At 38.9% G+C, this 21145-nt stretch overlaps 2 protein-coding genes across 2 annotated transcripts; both read left to right on the top strand.

The window, feature by feature from the left end:
* The first annotated feature begins 3876 nt into the window (after nt 1-3876).
* LOC104594224 (aluminum activated malate transporter family protein) lies at nt 3877-6402 on the top strand. The gene is made up of 6 exons (XM_010254433.2): nt 3877-4367; nt 4514-4654; nt 4774-5046; nt 5182-5303; nt 5391-5537; nt 5745-6402. Exons 1-6 carry the CDS (start codon nt 4028-4030, stop codon nt 6225-6227), a joined length of 1506 nt encoding a protein of 501 aa, XP_010252735.1. The 5' UTR covers nt 3877-4027; the 3' UTR covers nt 6228-6402.
* A 3319-nt stretch (nt 6403-9721) lies between these two features.
* Nucleotides 9722-19627, top strand: LOC104594217 (plant UBX domain-containing protein 10). The gene is made up of 4 exons (XM_010254420.2): nt 9722-11048; nt 17543-17713; nt 17934-18137; nt 19144-19627. Exons 1-4 carry the CDS (start codon nt 10194-10196, stop codon nt 19375-19377), a joined length of 1464 nt encoding a protein of 487 aa, XP_010252722.1. The 5' UTR covers nt 9722-10193; the 3' UTR covers nt 19378-19627.
* Nucleotides 19628-21145: the final 1518 nt, after the last annotated feature.

Genomic DNA, 21145 nt, shown 5'->3' with positions numbered 1-21145 from the left:
TTTGACTAATATAACTTGGAGCTAATGTCATAAGAAATCTGGGTTCCCTCAGTCCCACATGAACAAGAATAAGTAGGCCAGAACAGAATGGAATAAAATTAAAGAGAAAGAAAAATGGTATAAAGAATGTTGATCCATCAATAAAAAAATTTAAACAAATGTTTTTTTTTTCTATTATTGTATTTTATTTTCTACTCTTTCCAATGCTTGCACCAATCAAAAGAACAAATGAAAAAAAAAAAATTGCCACGTGCAATGCACGTTCTCATTTACTAATAACCAAAGTATGAGATGAGACTGTAATCGTGCGGAGCAAACCCGAATGGGTCTAGGGGTTTGGGGGAGGGCTACCCCTGTTGTGCACCCCCACCCCCCACCCACCAAAAAAAAAGGATAAATTAGTTTTGTAGACAACGTGAACTCTTGATTTGTGAAAGAAATAAGTGCTTCATTTAATCAAACCGTGGTTGAGAATGCGCCCAATTCCCACTTTGTAAAGCTGAAAAGTGTTAGCAGAGCTAGAAAAATTCTGTTCATGACCTAATTTAGCTTGCAAAAAGGAATGAATATAAAGAAATAAATAAAGGATGATGTGAGATGATAATCACTACACTAACAACTGATAAGCAACGCCTTTATATATAACCTTTCGATTCGCATGTAGAGACCACTTAAATGGATGTCATTTTCACATGATATAATCATAAAAACTGCAATGGCCTTTCCACTCCAAGGTGACGCGTAGGGACACAACTCAAATTAGGTTCTCCCTTCTATCATCTGCATTGGCATCTTTTTATGAATAAATTAAATAAAAAAAGAGGTAATTGATGAGCTCAATCACCCCTTGGGTTAATTTATGGGCTTATCCTTAGTGGGTTAAAGCACGGCCTTGTTCATGAATCTTGACAGAGGTTAAGCAAGTCTTAATCCATGCCCAAGAACATATATTGATATATATATATATATATATATATATATATATATAATTAGATCCGACCCATTCTGCTCACATGGTCATTGTGGCAAATGCCATTTATTAGGCATCCATAGAACTTACATACAAGAATTGTAAACCACCTTTGATTTAAAAGTTTAAGCTATTAAGTTGTAGTTCGATTTTTGTATACAAGTCTAAGGGAAGTCAATGGGTTATGTTCGGTACAGGTTTGCCTCAATTATTCTAACATGACCCTTCCATTGTTTCCACTAGAATCTGATCCAACTTAAACATGCAATTTTCAAACCCAACCTATTTCCTTTGATCTTTTGGCTCAGTTTGAAAAGAGTACAAAACCTTATATTTTATATTAATTTGTATGTATTTATACTGTTTTGTACTCCTTCGTCCAAACTAAGCGTTTATATATTACACATTTTAAAAACCTACATAAAAGTCATTTTTCTAGGTTGGGTGTCATTTTCTTCATTAGTGACAGAAAAAAAAAAAAACAAAAACAAAACAAAACAAAATAAACATGAAAAGAAATCTTAAACCTTAAAACTATCGAGTTAGAAGTCAGCAAATTCATGACATGGCAATGCGGGTCCGATAAAACCCGGACTCGCTTCTGATTAAAGATTTAAATTCCTAGCCCAATCCTACACTTGAATTATATATATAATAGACCTCATCCTAACCCGGCCCTATAAGATTAGGTCAAGCAAGTTTACCGTTTAACACAACCCATTGACATCCCTACACGAGTGTGGAACACAACCACTCATACGTGTATTCTAACTGATATAGGGGTATTCGGCCGACCTATAGATCTTGACACGTGGCATCAGCCAAACGCATTCCAATCATTTCGTGGACCCTAACACGTGGTGTTGGCTGAACATATCCTGACCACTAGACATGTTCATGGGCGGGTAGTCTGATGGGCTGGCCTATTATTAAGTTGGGCTTGGTCATAATTTTAGGCCTGCGGGCTCAGGCTCGAGCCTAAAGCACCGGGCCCGACTTTTTTCTAGCCGGGCTCGGGCTTTCTCAAAAAAGCCCAGCCTGAGCCTAAGCCCAACTTGATACTGTATACTAAATAATAAAAATATATTTTATTTAATACATATATATATATATATATATATATATAATGTTTTTTCTTTGTTCTTCTTCTTCTTTTTTCCAAGTAATAGTGAGATGTTTATTATTTTTGAGTCTTGAAGGTTTTTAATATAAATAAAACACTTTTTTATTGAATAAAAAAAGAAAAAAAAATATTTTCAAATTTCTAGCTGGGCTCAGGCTTGGACCCGGGCTTCAGGCTTTATATGAGGGTTGGGTTCGGGCTCAGGCCTGAGTGTATTTTGTTAATACATATACAAAGCCCGGCCCGTCCCATGAACAGGTCTATTGACCACCCATCACCAACTACTGCCAACTGCCACCACCTGCTCCCAACTATTCCTCCTCTCAAACTATTCTGACTATAAAAAGAGGCTCCCACATTGAGAAAAACATACACTAGAACTTAAGCTCTAGTTAAGTGTCCTCGCTTGCTTGGTCCGATCTCTCACAGCTCTCGGCTAATTTGACCATCGAAATCTTCACCCTTGAGATAACTTCCAAGGCCTTTGACATCTTCTTTTTCTCAACAGATTGGACCCATCAACCTCGGGCTAAGCGAAAAGCCACGATGGAGTTGATTGGTTATGTTGCTTGGGAGTTCAGTTTGGCTCATACATCTCTATGACCCTCGTACCAAACAATGAGGTAGAGCACCTTTGGACGTGGGAAGTGGGATCGCTCATCTGTAGACGGATGGGTATTATGGGGAAATAACTATTCAGGGCTATTAGCCAACGTAGGTGTGATTTATACTAATAGATTGTGGGAGAGAATGAGAGAACCAAATGTAATATTTTAATTTTAGCCCCAATTTTATAAGCACTTGATCAGAAAGAAATGGTAAGTGGTTTATCTCCAAGTTCGTGCTGTTTCCAACTTGAGATGGACAGAGAGCCTTTCACTTATATTTATACATTTTAAACCGAAAAACAATACCCACGCCAACCAAAAGAAAAGATGGGGTTTAACAAAAACCCTTAATGCGATGACGTCCACCAGGGAGATCTCGATCATTGTTTTTTTAGGTGACTTTCCTTATCTTCCTATCCCATTGCAGAATTGTTTGTCCTTCCACCAAATAACTTGTCAGATTTTAATTTGTCTATAGCTATGGCATACGTGCCCCTTCCTCTCTCTCTCTCTCTCTCTAAGTTGCCTTCTTTTTTATGAGCCTAACCTAACTTGCCAAACCAGACTCCACAAACAAAACCAATGCTTTTTCAAACCAAATCTCCCGTTACAATAAATCTGGGGATCAATAGTTCAGTCCCTTAACGGAACATTATTGCATTGTTTTTAAAAACGAACCAGTGGCCGAACCGGGCAGGGGTCTGGTTACCGGTCCGAACGGTCTGACCGTTCGATCCGAATGGCCAGCCTGTTTTGGTAAAAAAAAAAAATTAAAAATTTGGAAAATGGTTAAAACCGTTTAAACGGTTCAAATGGTTAACTGGCCGGTTCAACAATTTGCTGACCAAAATCAACAATTTTGGAGGAAAATGAAACTGGTCAGGTGACCGGTTCCCAGTTTTTCCAGTCTGACCGTCCGACCCGGTCCGGTTTTGAAAACCATGCATCATTGGATCAAAAGTTTAAAAAAAAAAAGTACAGAAAGAGATGCACAGAGAGAGCGACAAAGAGTAGAGGGTATGGGGCCATAACCTAACATACCCTTCCTTTTCTGGATCTTCAATTTTTATTTTGGAATAAAATAAGCAAACGCCTAGGCACGCACATCTCCCTTATATAAGCATCAATGGTGAGCCACCATTGGTTACACAAGCTCGATCGAGGCTTCCATTACATGGCATTAGACTCTTCAACTGCTATCATATCACCATCTTCTTCTTCTTCTGTTGCTTCTCATCCAGAGCAGGTTGTGTGGCTGCAGGCTACAGGTATCCCGTATCCCTACCCAAGGACTTAAGTTGCGTTAATTATTGATTTGCATTGGAGATGGGAAGCAGCCAGAAGGAAGCGTGTGGCGGGCTGGAGTGGAGGGTGCGTGCCAATGACGGGGATTCACGGACCTTGGCCCCAGAATCTGCAGGTCCCTTGGGCAAAGCCTGGGTATGTGTAGTCCTAAGTGGCCTAATGTGGAAGGTCCGGAGGTTTTTGGAGAAGGCGTGGGGTATTGGTATTGATGAGCCTAGAAAAGTAATCCATTGCCTCAAGGTAGGGATAGCTCTCACCACGGTCTCACTTTTTTACTACATGAGGCCTTTGTACCAAGGCGTCGGTGGAAATGCCATGTGGGCAGTTATGACCGTTGTGGTGCTCTTCGAGTACACTGTGGGTAAGCTCGTCCAACTCCAGACTTACTACTACTCCATATATTACAAATCATCAAAACAATATAATTAATATATATGAACAACCCAATCCCATCAGTATTCGTTTTAAGTTTTAACAAACTAGATGATCTTCATCATCAATTTCCAGGAGCAACTCTGTCCAAAAGCTTTAACAGGACAACCGCAACTTTCCTTGCCGGATCTCTCGGCGTGGGCGTCAACTGGGTTGCAACCCAGTCTGGACAAAAGTTTCAGCCCGTAATCCTTGGAGCCTCCGTTTTCCTCCTTGGTGCATTTCATATCTCACTGCTTGATGCTTGATTAATTAATATTTCCATTAAATCATCACCAGCTAACAATTACAATTACAATTATTTATTAATTATAGCAGTATTCTGTTTGTCTCAGCCTCTGCGACGACTTTCTCAAGATTCATCCCAACGATCAAGGCTCGCTTCGACTATGGTGCTTTGATCTTTATCCTCACCTTCAGCCTGGTCTCAGTGTCAGGATATCGCGTGGAAAAACTGTTGGATATGGCTAACCAGCGGCTATCCACCATCGTCATAGGCGCTTCCATGTGTTTGATCATAAGCATGCTTATCTGCCCCATTTGGGCCGGTGAGGAGCTCCAACTCCTCGTCACTCGTAACATGGAAAAGCTTGCCAATTCATTGGATGGTACGTAAATTCATCAACTCATCAAGACTAGTACTGCATGCGCTTTATAATTATTATTTTATATATTTGAATAAAACTAGGCCAGTACCCGATTCAAATTTCCTTCTCAAAACCAAAAAACTCCTACATGTTCAGCATGCATGGCTGAGTACTTCAACGACTGTGGCAATTTTGCTGGAGACAACGATAAAGATTCCCATAAGGTTGCATTAGGCTACAGGTGTGTGCTGAATTCCAAGGCAACCGAAGATTCTCTTGTAAGTAATTCATTCATTCAAAAATCAAAACTATATATGTTATTTCTTATCTTCTCTGGTTAATCATGCATTAATTCATTTCTATAGGCCAATTTTGCTCGATGGGAACCCGCCCATGGCAACTTCAGCTTCCGGCATCCATGGAAACAGTACCTCAAGGTCACGGCCTCCATGCGTAACTGTGCTTATTGCATAGAGGCTCTCAGTGGTCGTATCAACGCAGAGACTGATCAGGTAAACTGAAGCAGTCTCTACTTCATATATACCTACAAAAAATACATACATACATACAAACAGAGAGAGAGAGAGAGAGAGAGAGAGTTAAACAAATGAGCTTTCTACATATTCCATTTGTGCACGAATACTTTGAAGTTTGAATAGAGTACTCTACATGAATATGTGTTTTATCTTACAATTTGAATTGCTATTATAACTGAACAGCAGGCACCTGACTACATAAAGAAGCATCTGAGTAATGAGTGCTTGGCACTAAGCTCCATCTCTTCAAGCATCTTGAGGGAATTGGCGATCAACATTAAGAGTATGAGGACCTCTTCCACAATACATTCCTCAGTTGAAGAATTGAACAGAGCAGTAGAAGATATCCAAAGTGCCCTGAAATCTCTTCCTAACCGGCTCATTCCACCGCACTTACCAATAACCAAGGCTCCAGAAACAGAGCACAGACCATCAATCACCAGTTCCATACCCCTCATTGAGGTTCTTCCTCTTGCCACAGTAGCTTCTTTGTTGATTGAAATTGCAGCAAGGATCCAACCACTAGTTAATGTAGTGGACAAACTAGCGAACTCAGCAGGTTTCAAGCCAGCAGAAAGTGAGAATTCCAATCAGAGCCAATCCACCAAGGAACCTACTTCAGAATGCCAAAATCATGAGGCCTTGAAGGTTCTTCAACAGGTCTAGGTTCTAAATGGTTAACTTGGCGGGGGTCTACCATGTGTATCAACGCAAGAGGAGATTGTATCTTCTGAGAGAAGAAGAAAGAAGAAACAGAGAAAAAAAAAATAAACTCTGAAATCTACGTATTGACAAGTATTTTATATGAGACCATAAAGAAATGGATATGAATTATTTCTCAGTCGATTGATTCAGTATAACAAAGAAAAACTTTCTTTAGTTTATTGCATGATATTGTGATAGCTGTGAATGTGATAAAGGTTAGAATTAATATAAATCTTGCATGCATGACTTTGATAGTGTTTGGAATATTGCAATACACCATGCATCGCACCAACTTTTGTTATTGCTGGGTTCCCACCCGGACCCGGCCACCCCCATATATATATATATATATATATATATGAAGCATGATGACAGCTTAGACTTCACCTACATTACCTGTTAGTGTGCTCTGCTGTTGGTAACTGTAGAAACAGTAGAAACGGTTCAAGATAAGGATGAGTGTGAAAAGAAATCCGCTTTGCCCCTTGTTTTAGCCTTAGGCTAAACCCGGATTAGCTGCATTTGATAGCTAGCTGTGTTGTTAGATGTTGTTGTCATGATGAAGGGAATAACTTTGATAGTAACGTCGCATTCTCAATAATTTTTAATTATTAATTTATCCATTCGTAACATGGTATTCTTAAAAACTCTCTCGATAGCATAGGCTGCTGGCCCCCAATAGCCAAAGTTTTTCCCTCGTCAAGTATACACGGAGAGGTGTAATGTGGGTTGTCTTTTCGTGTTTGTCTGACATGGAAAAACTTTGGCCGTTGACAACATTCTTGGAGTGCGATGTTACCATGAAAGTAGGGTAAAATAGTAATTGTCCCCTATTTACTTTTTACAAACACATAAACATGGGTGTGAATTGGTGAACATGTCCGGTCAAAAAACGCTCCTAATAGGTTGTTGGCCTCCAACAGTCAAAGTTATCCCCACTATAGTTGGTTATGCCAACACGGTAGTACAGGTTGGGGCTGGGGCCCAGCATGAGCCTAGGCCTGTGGTATACGGGCTTTGAACCGGGCTGGACCGATTCATATTTTTCTTTTTTTTTCTTTTTACTATAAGAAAATTAAAAACTCAAAAAAAAAATAAATAAATAAACGAAAATTTGAAGGAAAAATGAAAATTTCAATTATTGTAAGTTGTAACAACAATTTGAAAAAAAAAATCATCTTAAATTTTTATTCCATAATAACTTATGAGGTGCAAATAAAACTAATGAAAATCTCAAATTTTACAGTAATCTAAAAAATTTTATTCAAGTCCCACTTAGTAGTGATACATTGAATGGCATGCCGTGTCCTCTTTTATTTTATAGTTTATCTTCTATGTCAAACTAATCTTTTAGAACTCTTATTTCATGCTAAATCTGTCATCCGACTTCCCCTTTTATTTAGAACTCTTGTTTCATGTACTAAAACAAAATTCCTATGCTATTATGGACACCAAAGGGGTTGATAAATCATGTATCATAGCGGCAATCATAAGATAATCATTTTCATGTGTTTTTCATCAGGCTAAAATATCAAAATTTCCTATAGTAGACATCTAATAGTTTGATAGATGTCATCTCAAATAGCTATTACCAATACTTTCTACTACTTTGATACTAAAAATCATGTTTTATTGCAAACTGCTCTCATGTCCTTTCCCGTTAAATCTTTCATGGTAATAATTACAAACATCACTAGTTTTCTTTCTTGGTACCCTAAAATTATTAGGGCCACCATTAAATTGGTTTGAGAGGGGGTCTAAGAATAATTAGCCATTTTAGTAAATATAAACTAAAATTTATAAAAAAAAATCCAATTAACACAATAATTGCACTTTGATCCTTAGAGTCCGATGCCAATTTGGTATTTCACCTTGAATGCAAAGCTTTTAAGTCTCCCAAATTACTAACTTCAACTTAAGACACTCGATCCTTCTTATTGAAACAATAAAAAATTGAGAGCATATGAGAGTAGATTGTAGAGCAGTATAAGCATGAGAATGGGATATGGGAGATTTTATTTGATTGAATGAGAATGATTATTGTTGTTATGAAACCGGGTAAGGGTTAGGGTATTTATAGGGGTCAGAAATAATTGAATTGATTGAAATACCCTCCTAAACTAGAAATTTATAGTTGTTGAGAGGGGTACTTTGGCTATTTACAAAGTTTATTTATCACTTTATTTGAAATGCCCCCCTAAAATAGTCATTTATAGTTGTTGGGGGTATTTTTGCCATTATAGACGTGAGTTATGCTGGGCCATGACATGGGTCATATTTGTGCTGGACTACAAGTTGTGTCATGCCGTGGGCCAAAAACCCTTGGTCCAGCCCGGCCTAGGGAGTCATGCCATGCCTAGCATGGCCCACCACTGTAGCTGGCGAGCCGAGCCAAGCATGACCCAATCAATGCCAGCCCGCAAGTGGCCCAACCCCCTTTTATGTACATGCCCCATAACCACAAAACAGGATTTACTCCTCTACACCTTACACCAACCTCACAACACATTCTACCATGTATTGGTAACATTTTTGCGTAAATAACAACACACAAATAGGGAAGATGTTCCTGATGTGCATAGCTGCTGAGGAGCAGATCCAGACTCCTCAACCACTCCAATCTCTCATTTCGCATGCATAGCTGAAGTGAGATGTTGTTAATGGTTAAACAAACAGTGCCTAACAAAGTTATCAAAGTGTTGAAATTATTATTATTATTATTTCCTCTCACAGAATCCTCTTCTTCACACCCACCTCACAACTGCAAGTGCTGTGAAGTGAGTGTGAAGAAGAAATCCGAATTGGCTATCAAATGCAACTAATTCGGATTCATTTTCATTCTTTTATAAGTTAGCTATGCAAGTCATTTCTGAAAACTTAAGGTTGAGCCTCTTGCTCCCAATCTCAAGGGACCTGGTATTTTATTTATTTAGATTTCTTAATAATAAGAAAAAAATACTTCATTAAAAAGTAATTACAACTGCTACCCTCATCGCCTGACTATATATATATCAGGCATGGGATGGAGATGGTGTTATCTTGTAACCACTTTCGTCATTCTTCTTCCAAAATTCTGGATGCTTAAAATTGAAAGCGGAATAGTGAATGGGCCGGGTTCTTTGTAGTGGGTTTGGATAGCCAGGTTCATAATAGTGAATGGGCCGACTTTCCAGGCCCATTATTCTGAACCCGCCGTGAATTGCAATTTGCAACCACACCATACCATTTTGTATTTTGTGAGATGCGCTGCTGCAGTGTACCGTGGCTGTGCTGTGTGTAGGGCGCGCGGATAGAGAAAGTGAGTAAAAAATCGGATTATGAGGCTGGGGGAACGGGATCTGTTCCTCACATATGGGCGCCTTACAGACACATCTATCGTCTATTAAGAACATCTCCCGTGACTATAAGTATGGCAGATGTTTTAATGCATTGGCGAAGCGAAAATTCCCTTTCGGTTTTTTTTTTTTTTTTCCTACCCCACTCGATTGTTGGACGACGCGGGTTTCCGCTCTCCCCTTAAAAAACTACTTGGACCTTGAGGTCTCTTTGGTGTTTGGCGTTTGTTTCTCAATGTACTCTCCGAATTTCGCGTACCTCTTAACAAAGCCAAACAACACGTCGAGTGCAGGAGAGAGAGGGAGGCCGGGGTTCAAGCAGGGAGTGGAGTCAGGGAGTTACGACTTAGGAGACGTCGTCGAGTCGACGACGATTTAAGACTTTTCAGTTTTCCCCCAACAACTCTCCCCGAGTTTCTTCTTTCCGTGAAGAAAAGCAAGCACCTCCTCTTCTTCTGCTTTAACAAATCTAAATCCAAATCCATAATAAATAAATAAATAAATAAATAAATAAATAAAAGCTGCCCTAGAACTCTATTAGTCTTTTTTTTTTAGTTTTTTCTTCAATCTATTCTGCAAACTTCGAAAGGAAATGGTGGATTTCGGTGACAAATTAGCTTGTTTTCAAGCAATCACGGGCGTTGAAGATCCCGATTTGTGCACAGAGATCCTCGCTGCCCATGGCTGGGATCTCGAACTCGCCGTCTCTGCCTTCACAGCTTCCAATCCCGCTCCCTCCCTGTCCAACCCAAACGACAACGACAACCACAGTAATAACAACCATCAGAACAACGTCGGCAGCAGCCACCAATCGAGTTTCGATGACTGGGAAGGCGTCCAAGAATCTGGGTTCACTCGTCATGAATCCCAACCGCTTTCAGAATCTCCCGCTGCGGGGTCTCCTCCCGGTTTCGCCTGGAAGATCATCACTCTGCCCTTCTCTGTCATCTCGGGTAGTTTAGGTTTGATCTCCGGTGCCGTTGGCCTCGGTGTCTGGATTGCGGGCGGCGTCCTGTCTCACTCCCTTGGTTTGCTCGGATGGAATTCCGGCCGTGAAGGAGGCGCTTCCTCTCCTATGGTTTCTCTCTCAGCCGCCGCCTCGGAGGCTCTGAATTTTGTTGCCGCGTTCGAGAGAGATTATGGAACTAATCATCCGAATTTTGTCTCTGAAGGATTCATGGATGCCTTGCAGCGGTCTCGACAGGCATTCAAGCTGTTATTTGTGTACTTGCACTCGCCGGATCACCCTGATACGCCGTCGTTTTGCGAGCAAAGTTTGTGCTCGGAGGTTGTGACATCGTTTCTTAACGAAAATTTTGTGTCATGGGGAGGCAATATTCGGGCCAGTGAAGGCTTTAAGATGAGTAACAGCTTAAAGGCTTCCAGGTTCCCGTTTTGTGCAGTGGTTATGTCTGCTTCGAATCAGAGGATTGCATTACTGCAGCAGGTACTGCTAGTTGGGTTCTATCTTTATGTTTTTTTTTTTTTATTTGTCTTAAATCTTTTTTTTTCCTAAAATAGATGGAATAAGTTGCACTTTGTCCATCTTCAACAGTTTACGGTTGTTAGATAAATCGGGAAAAAGATAGCTGTTGTTAAATTTGAAAACTTTGGTGCAGTTTATATTATATACTTGATCAGAAGCAAATTAAAAGGACTTCATTAATGATAAAGGAACGGGACAGAACAAAACCATAAAATCCAAATAGCTGAGATAGGGGGACCAACTATACACGCATAAGACAGATAATACATCTCAAATAATGAAAATGTGAAACATGATCAGAAATACAATTTTTTTTTAACAGAAAAAATCGAAGCCTTTCATTTCATTATAGATTTGAAAATGTGTACATCCAGACCATTCGGTGGGATATGAAATATTCTATTTTGCCCACTCATACATACAGTATAGGCTATAGAGTGAGCTAGTACATTGTCTTCCCTTCTTACATATACTATATTATAGCTATCAAAATATAGCAAAACATGCAACACTTGAGAGTTATAACTCATTCCATCCACGGGCACTGCAGCTTTGAAATGCAAGTGTTATTTATCATATCTTTAGTATCTGTGCATATTAGCAGTTTTTTTTTTTTTTTTTTCAAATTATGTTTTCAAGCTGCTTGAAGACCCTTGAGCCATTCTGTATCAGCACTGTTTTGAGCATTGCATAAACTTCCTTGAGCTGCAAGCATCAGAAATACAATATCAATCCAAAGAAAAAGAACCTCAAAAATCGAGACAAGCAAACTTTAATTTAGAAGCATATAAAATAATAAAGTTAAAGAAAAACATGGAGATAACTTTGAAAATCAAACATTAATCCATTTATTCCCTTTATTGGATGCATTCTATATCACAATACCTCATTCAGGAATACTAAGTACCAAGGTTTCCTTGGAGGATTTTAGTGTGGAGCACACCAAGATTTTTAGGAGGCTTTTGACACTGCCAAGACTCGGTATGGTGTCCAAGTGTCAGGGCCAGACATGGCAACACTGGTTTGGATTGGGAGGGGGAATAATATGGTGTTTCCCCAGGTCTATCCAAGATAATTACTTATGTTGATGGATGAAGGGGCAAAGGATAAGCTAGTATGGTAATGCATCCCTTAGCAATTTTTAATTAATCTGGGAAGAGGGTAATATGTTTCAGAGCAGATCATTTTCTCAATAATGTATTAAGGAGGGTTACCGGAGTATTCTGCTCTTGCCCATCTATCAGAAAAGAGTTCAAGGAAGTTATTCATGGCTCATATTTTGACGTTTTTTGCCATTGTACAGATGGTGTTAATCATATTTATATGACCTTATAGGCAGGGATCAGATTAGCACATCTTCTTGATATACAAGTACAATCTGTATACCTTTTTATTTTTTGCATAATAATACAAATCATGCTTTTCCATTTTTTTTTCTAAAAAATGGAAAAAAAGGTCCTGAAGAGCTGAAGCAATTGGGCAACAAAGAAAAAAGATGATTGGCTGATTCCTCCACCTCTTTTGCAAAGCACACTTATATTGGTATTTGAGATGCCTCTTTTTTATATGATTATTGAGGACTTTGTCAAGAAAAACAAGCTTAACAAATGACTTAACTCTTGGAGGAACTAGGTGACTACACTGGTCATATTTGTATAAGGAATGGATCAAGCAGACAAAAGAGGATTCTGGATCATGAAGTAAGCCAATCTTCAAATTGCCAATATGAGGGTCTCCTAGCAATTAGCAGAAGAATTGCCTTAGTTGACCATGTTGCTCCTCCAATTCAAGCCTACCTAGAAAGTCTTTTTGATGCAAGTTCAGACATAGGACATTAGATAGTGAATGGAGGAACTCAGGTGAGTATGTTGCACATGTATTCATGGGTATCTCGTTCTATAACATGTTGGAGACATGTTGAATCCTTGATATGTATCAGTAGGCTGGTAAAATAGAAATGTCAGCTGATTTCCCCACATATCCAAATTCAAGAACTTTTTATTCTGCACTCTGCAGTATTTGCTAAACCTGTTTTTTTGGTTGAAAAGAAAATAAGAAGGAAATGGAGAAGAGAAAGTGAAAAAGAAAAGAAAAGGAAGACTTATCAATCAAAAAAAAAAAAAAAGAGAAGGAAGATTTCTGTGGTTGTAAAGAAAATAATAGGGAAATTGAACTTCCATAGTTCTAAAGAATATTTAAAGATTTTTGGCATCAAGCATGTAAAGGTTGTTCAAGTGGGTCTATGGGTCATCTAATTCAGACATGGATCTATTAGCTAGGAAGAGAAATAGAGACAGTCTAGCTGCTAATGATTTGGCTGCAGGTAGGATGAGTTATATCTTCAGTCTTAATTTATGAAATGGCAGTATGTGAAGATCAGTTTTTGAATTTTAATGCTTCAAAGTAGGTGTCAGTCTTATTCTTTTAGGTATTTTTGTGTTTTTCAAATATTTAGGATGTTTTAGCACTTTGTTTAGTGGAGCCCACCTGCTATTTTGTACCTTAAGTCAATATGCCACAAATTAAGATGCTTGTGTCAGCTTTGGCTGTTTGTAGCATCTCCTGCTCTTGACATCTGCAGTTCTGCATAAGAGCATGGGTTCTTTCTTCAACTCTTTTTTTAATCAGCAACACAGAAGAAAATTCATTATTATTAGAGAGGAGAAGTACAACTAGAAGTTCTTAAAAAAAATGCAGCATACGCAAAGGGACTAAACCATCCCGGAGTATTACAAATGAGCCCAATACATAGATTGTCTCTGAACCCCTTGCTTAGCTAAACTGTCTATCAAACTGTTTGCATATCGCCTAACCCATTTGATTTGTATCATCATTTCTTTTAATAGCCATTTGAAACATCGGAAGACATTCCTTAGGTTCCAAGTCACTCTCTCCCCCCTTTTCAGCCATCCCATAATTGTTCTCGAGTCACCTTCAATAATCAATCTTTCTATCCCCAATTTTTTGGTTTTCTCCACCCCGAAAATTATTGCCAACAATTCTGATCTAACCACATCACCTTGCCCAACTGAACCTGAGTACAAGGAGAGTATGTTTCCTTTCTCATCCCTAATTACCCCCTCCAATACCTGAAATGTCCAGGTTGCCCACACAACTACCATCAAAATTCAGCTTCTTCCAACCACAACTTGGTGGTGACCAATCCACAGAAGCATTTTGTTTTCTAGAGGAAGAAGAATTAGCTATTGCGCCCCAAGCCCTAAAGAAATCTTCAACCTTAAAATCTGAAAATTGATTTAAGGTTTTACCCCAGTGTGCCACTCTTAAAGTTATTACCTCTATCAAAGCTTTCTTACTCTTTTCTTTCCCTTCAAAAATTCTTGATTTTTTTTCTTCCCAAACTGTCCAGACCACTACTACCCTTGGTCATCTCCTCAAGATCCTGTCCTTCCTCTTAGTGCAGCTGAAAACAGAAGGGCTAAACAACCCTTCCAAGCTATCAGAAGGGGACCACCTACACCCAAAGAGTGAGGAAAACCAATCCCAAATACAGCCAACAAAACCAATCTCAATCCAATCGTTTGAATCACATTGCAGGTATTAATACAGCCTTGAAACACTTCCTAACATAGACACAGTTTGTTGGGGCTACAGGGAATCTGTTAAAGAAAGTTAAATGGATGACAAGAAATATGACTGTTAGGTTCCAGTGGGTTAGCAGATCAGCAAATGTAATGGCTGATTCTCTGGCCAAGCAAGGGGTGTCAAGGGGTGATCTGTTTTGGGCTAATTTGTAATTTGTATCTCAGGTTTGGGCATGTTTTAGTGTTTATGATTCAGTCCTTGGGGGAGGTAACATCTCGTGCCTCTTCCTAGGCTGCATGTATTTTGATATTTTTTCAATAAAATTACTCTCATTTATCAAAAAAAAAAGCATTGACTTTTGGAGGAATGGGAGAACACCAAATTTCCTTAACAAGGAAAGGAGAAGGGGAAGTGACTACAAGGGAGCTGAAAGAAGGTTTACAGGCGAACTGCCCTGTAGGATTAGAGACCCACACCCTAGTATTCGTACCATCTTCCCCCAGAACCACTGAATTCAGCAAACTTAGCAAATCAGACACACTGGAAATTTCAGACTCTCTAAGATTCCTAGTGAAGCCAAGGTTCCAATTCAGCCTTGAGGAAGAAGAGTGTTGGAAAACAAACTTAGACATGGGTCTACCCTTGAGTTAGAAAGAGCAAAAAGGGAAGGAAATATCTCAAACAAAGGGGACTCACCAACCCAAACATCTTCCCAAAATCTAATATTCTGACATGAGGCCAAATCATACTTGACACGGTTGAGGAAGGAAGGAAGGATATCATGGATAGCCCTAGTCGTGTATTACTGATATAAAAGTAAGAGTCCAATTTCAGTAGTGCTGGTTAGTCCATCTATTAACATCTCTTCTATGGTAACCTGCCAGTATAGAAATTTGAATATGGAATAAAGAAAAAGGTGCTTTTAGATAACAAAAGCCTAAAGGTGTGGTTTATCCTTTGTCCAATCTATGATCTGGAACCATTTCCCTTTATTTGCCCACTATTTCTCAGGCATATTGCAATGTGTTCTGTACTCTGAATCCTGGTAGATTGGGGACAGGTTGAACATCAAGAAACCTTGATGGAGAGGTACAAATGATGTGTTTGAGTCCTATATAAAATGGGAGCTCCATTTGTGCAGAACTTATATCTCCTATCACTTCTTCAAGGACTAAGGATTAAGTTCTCTCTAGGCTATGTTGATTTGCAAGCAGAGGCTATTCTCAGGTGGTAAACTGGTAATACGTGGAAGTGAGGGTCCATGGTTGTATCTTATCCACTTAGTCTATGTTTGCTTTGATAAAAAAAAAAAAATGGAGAAACAGAAAGTTTGAGGGAAGGTTCTTAAGAAATTATGTCTCTTATTTTCTGTCAAACAAAACACAGCCTTAAGGGCAATATCTCTAGCCCATAAGATGGTCACCTCATTCTGGTTGGTTAGAAGACTGGCAAATGGCGTGGCAGATTAGGTGATCATATGAATAAGGTTGAGAGGAATTTCTTGAAAGATCCTTCTTCAATATCTTTGGAAGGGGGATTTATACTTTTTATATAAAATAAAGGTCATCCCAATATTGGTCTCAGTTATCTGGGGTCTTGGGAGGGGTAGACTGGGTATGGTCCTCACCTTTGGCATTTTTTTCACACACAGTGGCCTCCCTTGGATTCAAACAGGATTTATACTCTTTATATAATCTTTTCTTTTCTTTTTTACTTAAGATTATTTGACCTTGATTGTTGTACTGATAAAATAAGGTTTGAGAAAGGAGAAGGCTAGCTAGATAGAGATTCCCTTATTTTCTTTTTTCTTTTAAAAAGAACAAAAATGTGTCAAAAAGAAAACTTAGGGCCATGATAAATTAGAACCCTATTTTCTTTTACCTCTTTATTTCCCTTGTAAAAACAAAAAAATGTTTCTTACTTTCACTAATTTTGCTATTCTTTTCTCTTGATTCCTTTGCAACCAAACAGTAAATGATTCAACAAGATGGAAGAGAGCAGTTAAACAATTCCTGTGCAACCAACCACCCATACCTTTTTTTATCTTTTTTGATCAATAACCCAATTACCCATTCTTGTCTTAAGGTTGACATTGACATTTTGATAACTGCTTAAATGTTGAAGTTGCAGAATGATGAAAGGCATGCATTTAGGTGACTCTTGAGTTGTAAGTTTAGAATCCTTCCTGCATTCTGCTTTCAGTACCTATTTGACAAGTTATCATACTGCCCCTGGAGAATTAAACATTAAGTTGGAGAACAATTAATAACAGAAAAACAATAGACAGATACAATTCTAGGTCAAGATTTAGGTGACAGAAAGATGAAGAAATCATGAATTAATAATGTGGGAAGCTTATCTTATAAGGAGCTATTGAAACTCCAAATAAGTTGCACATTCAAACTTACGTATATGGATTTACCACAGGCACAAGATCAAGTAAGTGGGTCCTATATATTGGTGATTTGATGGAGAGAAGAAAAGAAAGCATGCATTGGTCTTACAATGTCGTAGTCTTCATGAAAAATCCCATTTATCACTGAGCAGAAAAGGGGAAAAATAACATATACCTGTTTTTTCTTTCAGATTGCTTTTCTCATACTTCTCCTTATCACCAGGCCTAGGCCCTAGAGAATGAAAAAAAAAAAGACAAGCAGAGAAATAGAAAATTGGAAAAAGAATTTCTTACCGGTGTTGTCTGTCATCAAGTTGTTTAATCTCTTAGAATGAGGGAAAAGATCTGTCAAGTTTAGTCTCTTACCTGTGCATTTATCTGTTAATTAGATTTTGTTCTGAGATGGTATCCTCTTCTTAAAATTAATGTTCCTTTCTATACATTCTTATTAGGCTTTCAGTTGTTTTCTCTTGTAGTTTCTTATTTTACAATTTCAAATGCCTCGTAATCACAGATTGAGGGAATGATTTCTCCTGAAGAAATGCTTACAATCCTTCAGAGAGTAGCTGAAGAGAGTGCTCCTGTTCTTGTCACAGCCAGGCTTGATGCAGAAGAGAGGAGGAATAACATGCGCTTGAGAGAGGAGCAAGATGCAGCATACAGGGCAGCACTTGAAGCTGATCAAGTATGTATTGCAATCACCTTGTTCTTCATTATCTTAGATGCATGTTTTGTCTGAGTTTACAATGCTGTTATTTAAATAAATAGCAATATGATATGTAGAAATGGTATGTGGATATGTACACAATATCATATCTTTAAGAGGTTCCCATGAAACTACATAACCTTTTCTTTCTTATCCCTCACTACTTAGTTTAAACAATGTTGTTTCCCTGCTACATTAGGCAAGGGAGCGCCAAAGAAAAGAAGAGCAAGAGCGGTTAGAGAGGGAAGCTGCTGAAGGTGAGAGGAAACGCAAGGAGGAGGAAGAGGCACAAGAGAGAGCAGCACGTGAGGCAGCTGAGAGAGAAGCTGTGCTTGCTAGAAGGCGCCAGGAGAAAGCTATGTCACTTGGTGTTGAACCCGAAAAGGGACCTAATGTCACACAAGTAATTATTTTCAATTTTAACTTTTGAATTTTCCAATGATTGACCTTGTCATCATCTTCTGTGCTTGTGTAAGGACTAGGGAATAAGGCTTAATCAATTTTATGTCCTTAAAAGTTGTTTGCAAAACAATAAATGGATTTTTATACTTATTTTTGGTACTAAAAAATGAAAACTATACTTCTAAGGAGTAAAAACATCGATCTGAAGCTTAAATATTTGGCTACACATAACAATATCTATCTTGATCATTGTTATTGATAAAAAATTGTAGCCTGTGTCTTCAAAAAATTGTAATGCTAAAAAATAACTTGTTTCTTTAAAAAAAAAAATTGTATCCACTATTCAAAGGAAGCAAAATACATGTAGCTTGATCTGAATTAAGTATGCTTTAAACTTCATTTATCTTGAAAATTCTTCCTAAACATTCTATTTCCCTTCCTTTTTTAATTCATATAGATGGGGTACGCTGTGGTCAGTGCTCACAAGTTTCTGACATTGAAAGGCATGCAGTATCGTGAACCATTGTTCATTGGGCTTTCGTGTGTGTGTGCCTTGGGGGGGGGGGGGGGGGATGTTACCTAGAGAATGAGAGCAGGGCGAATGGAGGAAGAGGGAGAGAGGGGTGCATCTTCAATAGATTGTAGAGAAAATCTTACAACAGAGCTAGAAACCAGTAGTGCTGTATGGAGCAGAGTGTTGACGAATAAAGGTGCAACATATCCATAAAAATTGTAGTAAGGATGCTGACACGTATTGATAGGACTAGAAATGAATGCGTTTGTTACTAGTATTATTTTTCTGTGGCACATTATCCTTGTTCATTTTGTTTTTTTCCTTTGATTGTTCAGATTTTATTTTTCTAATTGGAATTCAGTGTTTGCAGCCTTTGCTTCTTTTTACTCCCCCGCCCCCTATTTTTGATGTTCATAGTTCTCTTTTCCTTTATTTGGTTAACATGTTCATAGCCAATTTAGGTGTTTTGCCCTCTTTTTATCCTCTGGAACAGGTTCTTGTACGATTTCCAAATGGAGAACGCAAGGAAAGGAGATTCCACAACATAGCTACAATCCAGTCTGTCTACGACTATGTCGATTCTTTGGATTGTCTGAACTCAGAGAAGTACAGCCTTGTCTCCAACTTTCCTCGTGTTGTCTATAGCCCAGAGAATCGCTCATTGTCATTGAAAGATGCAGGATTGCATCCGCAGGCTAGCCTTTTTGTAGAAGTGGTGGATTCATGAGTGGAAAGCTACTTGTGATTGTTGATATCCGAAATGAGAAAGCAAAAAATTCCATTGGATAGTCATAGTCTATTTATTTCCTTCTTCTTTTTTATGTCAGAATAGCGGTTTTCCTTCAAACTGGTGGAATCAAAATTCAAACAAATGATGCTTGGTTGTCAAAAGTATCTTGAAGTTGCATTCCATTTTTGTTAGTGACTAATTTCTGTAATTATGTTGATTATGAATCAAGGATAAGAAAATTCTCCCATGTTTCTAGATGGTCCACTGCGTCTAGATGTTCCGACTGACAAATCCAATGAAGATTGGGTTTATTAGCACGTTGTACACGCCATGTTTGTAGCAGATCCGGAGTTATGTGAACGAGTGGTTGTATACGCTGGAACACAAGGGTGCAGCACAGAATCCGGATTACGGGGATGCTTGGAGTTGGGACCTTTTTGTTTCACAAGTGGGCTTGATTCATAAGTTATCTATCAAACAAATAGAATGTATTATAAATGTTAGGGTAATTGTCCAAAATCTACCATCGCTTTTTATGAATTTTTTTAAATTTACCATAACTTTTCAAAATGTCTAAAACTAAAACTCATCACTGATTAATAAACATTGCTAATTTACTATGAGTGTGAATATTAAACCTAAATGTTCGATTCATTTTACTGTTTAACTTAAATGTTCGATCCATCACGTATGAGTGTGGATATTAAAATATCAAGACAGACTTGTTGGCTTTCCGCATCATGAGTTGTACTGCAAGAAGAGGGCGCGAAGACGGGAGTATTTAGAAAGAGAAGAAGGGATGCTATGTTGAAGGTGTTGGAACGAAGGCTAAGCTTGCAAAGCTCGAGGAGTTTACCAAGGTGGTCAGTGAGAGGATGGTGGAGTTATAGCAGGCAATGCCTCGCCAATCGCAGGGAGCGGATGGTGTGGAAGTATCCCAATCATGCAGATTGAGCTTGAACGGTACCAAGGCCTGGACTCCTCTGGGCACAACATAATAGGCAACAGGGCGGTGGTGGAGAAAACCACGAGGAGGAAGAGGATGGTGTGGTCAGTGAGTTTACCAAGGTGGCCAGTGAGCTATAATGGCCGAGTTGTAGCAGGCAATGCCTCGCCAATTGTAGGGAGCGGACGGTGTGGAAGCATCCCAGTCGTTCAACGCGACAAGCGGGTCATGCAGATTGAGCTTGAACGGGACCAAGGCCTGGATCTCAGCTAGTGCTTCAGGACTCCTCTGGGCGCAATATAACAGAGTGGTGGTGGAGAAAAGCACGAGGAGGAAGAGAAGCGTGTCGTAGTGGTCGCCATGGGTGGTGGTAACGGTGGAAACAGTGGTGGCGGACCGGGTGGTGGCATGGCCATTGTTCGGTCAAAAGGAGTCTTGAAGCGAGAGAGAGCAGAGAGCAGTGGAGAGGAGCGTGTGTTAGCAGAGGTGGTGACCGGTGAGTGAAAGGCTCTAAGCAGTGTCTTTCTCTGTTTCCTGGGTTCCCTCTTCCCTATAAACCTTTGAATAAAAAATAATAGAGGAAAACGTTAGAAAGTGTAGGGATTTTGATCCGGACTGTTTTGGGAAAAAGACGGAAATCGTTGATAGAGGGAGGGAGATAGTGAGCGGGAATATTATATATGAAATAGGATTGGACACTTATGGGCATTTCGGTCAAAAAGATTATTTAACAGGCCGATTCACCGTTCAGGTTGATATGGACAACTTGGGTCATTCAATTTTAATAATGTTGTAACCGATTGTTAGAATTCAGAAAAA

This window comes from Nelumbo nucifera, chromosome 3 (assembly GCF_055504915.1).
Source record: "Nelumbo nucifera cultivar China Antique chromosome 3, China Antique-T2T, whole genome shotgun sequence".
Taxonomy (NCBI): Eukaryota; Viridiplantae; Streptophyta; class Magnoliopsida; order Proteales; family Nelumbonaceae; genus Nelumbo; species Nelumbo nucifera.
This window is presented reverse-complemented; position numbering and strand designations above follow the sequence as displayed.

Bases quoted from the DNA above. Each gene is read 5' to 3' on its own strand.
- LOC104594217 (XM_010254420.2), top strand. From the start codon at position 10,194: ATGGTGGATTTCGGTGACAAATTAGCTTGTTTTCAAGCAATCACGGGC. The intron at 11,049-17,542 runs GTACTGCTAGTT...TCGTAATCACAG, and splicing joins GGATTGCATTACTGCAGCAG to ATTGAGGGAATGATTTCTCC. The intron at 17,714-17,933 runs GTATGTATTGCA...CTGCTACATTAG, and splicing joins CAGCACTTGAAGCTGATCAA to GCAAGGGAGCGCCAAAGAAA.
- LOC104594224 (XM_010254433.2), top strand. From the start codon at position 4,028: ATGGGAAGCAGCCAGAAGGAAGCGTGTGGCGGGCTGGAGTGGAGGGTG. The intron at 4,655-4,773 runs GTGCATTTCATA...TGTTTGTCTCAG, and splicing joins AGCCTCCGTTTTCCTCCTTG to CCTCTGCGACGACTTTCTCA. The intron at 5,047-5,181 runs GTACGTAAATTC...CTACATGTTCAG, and splicing joins GCTTGCCAATTCATTGGATG to CATGCATGGCTGAGTACTTC.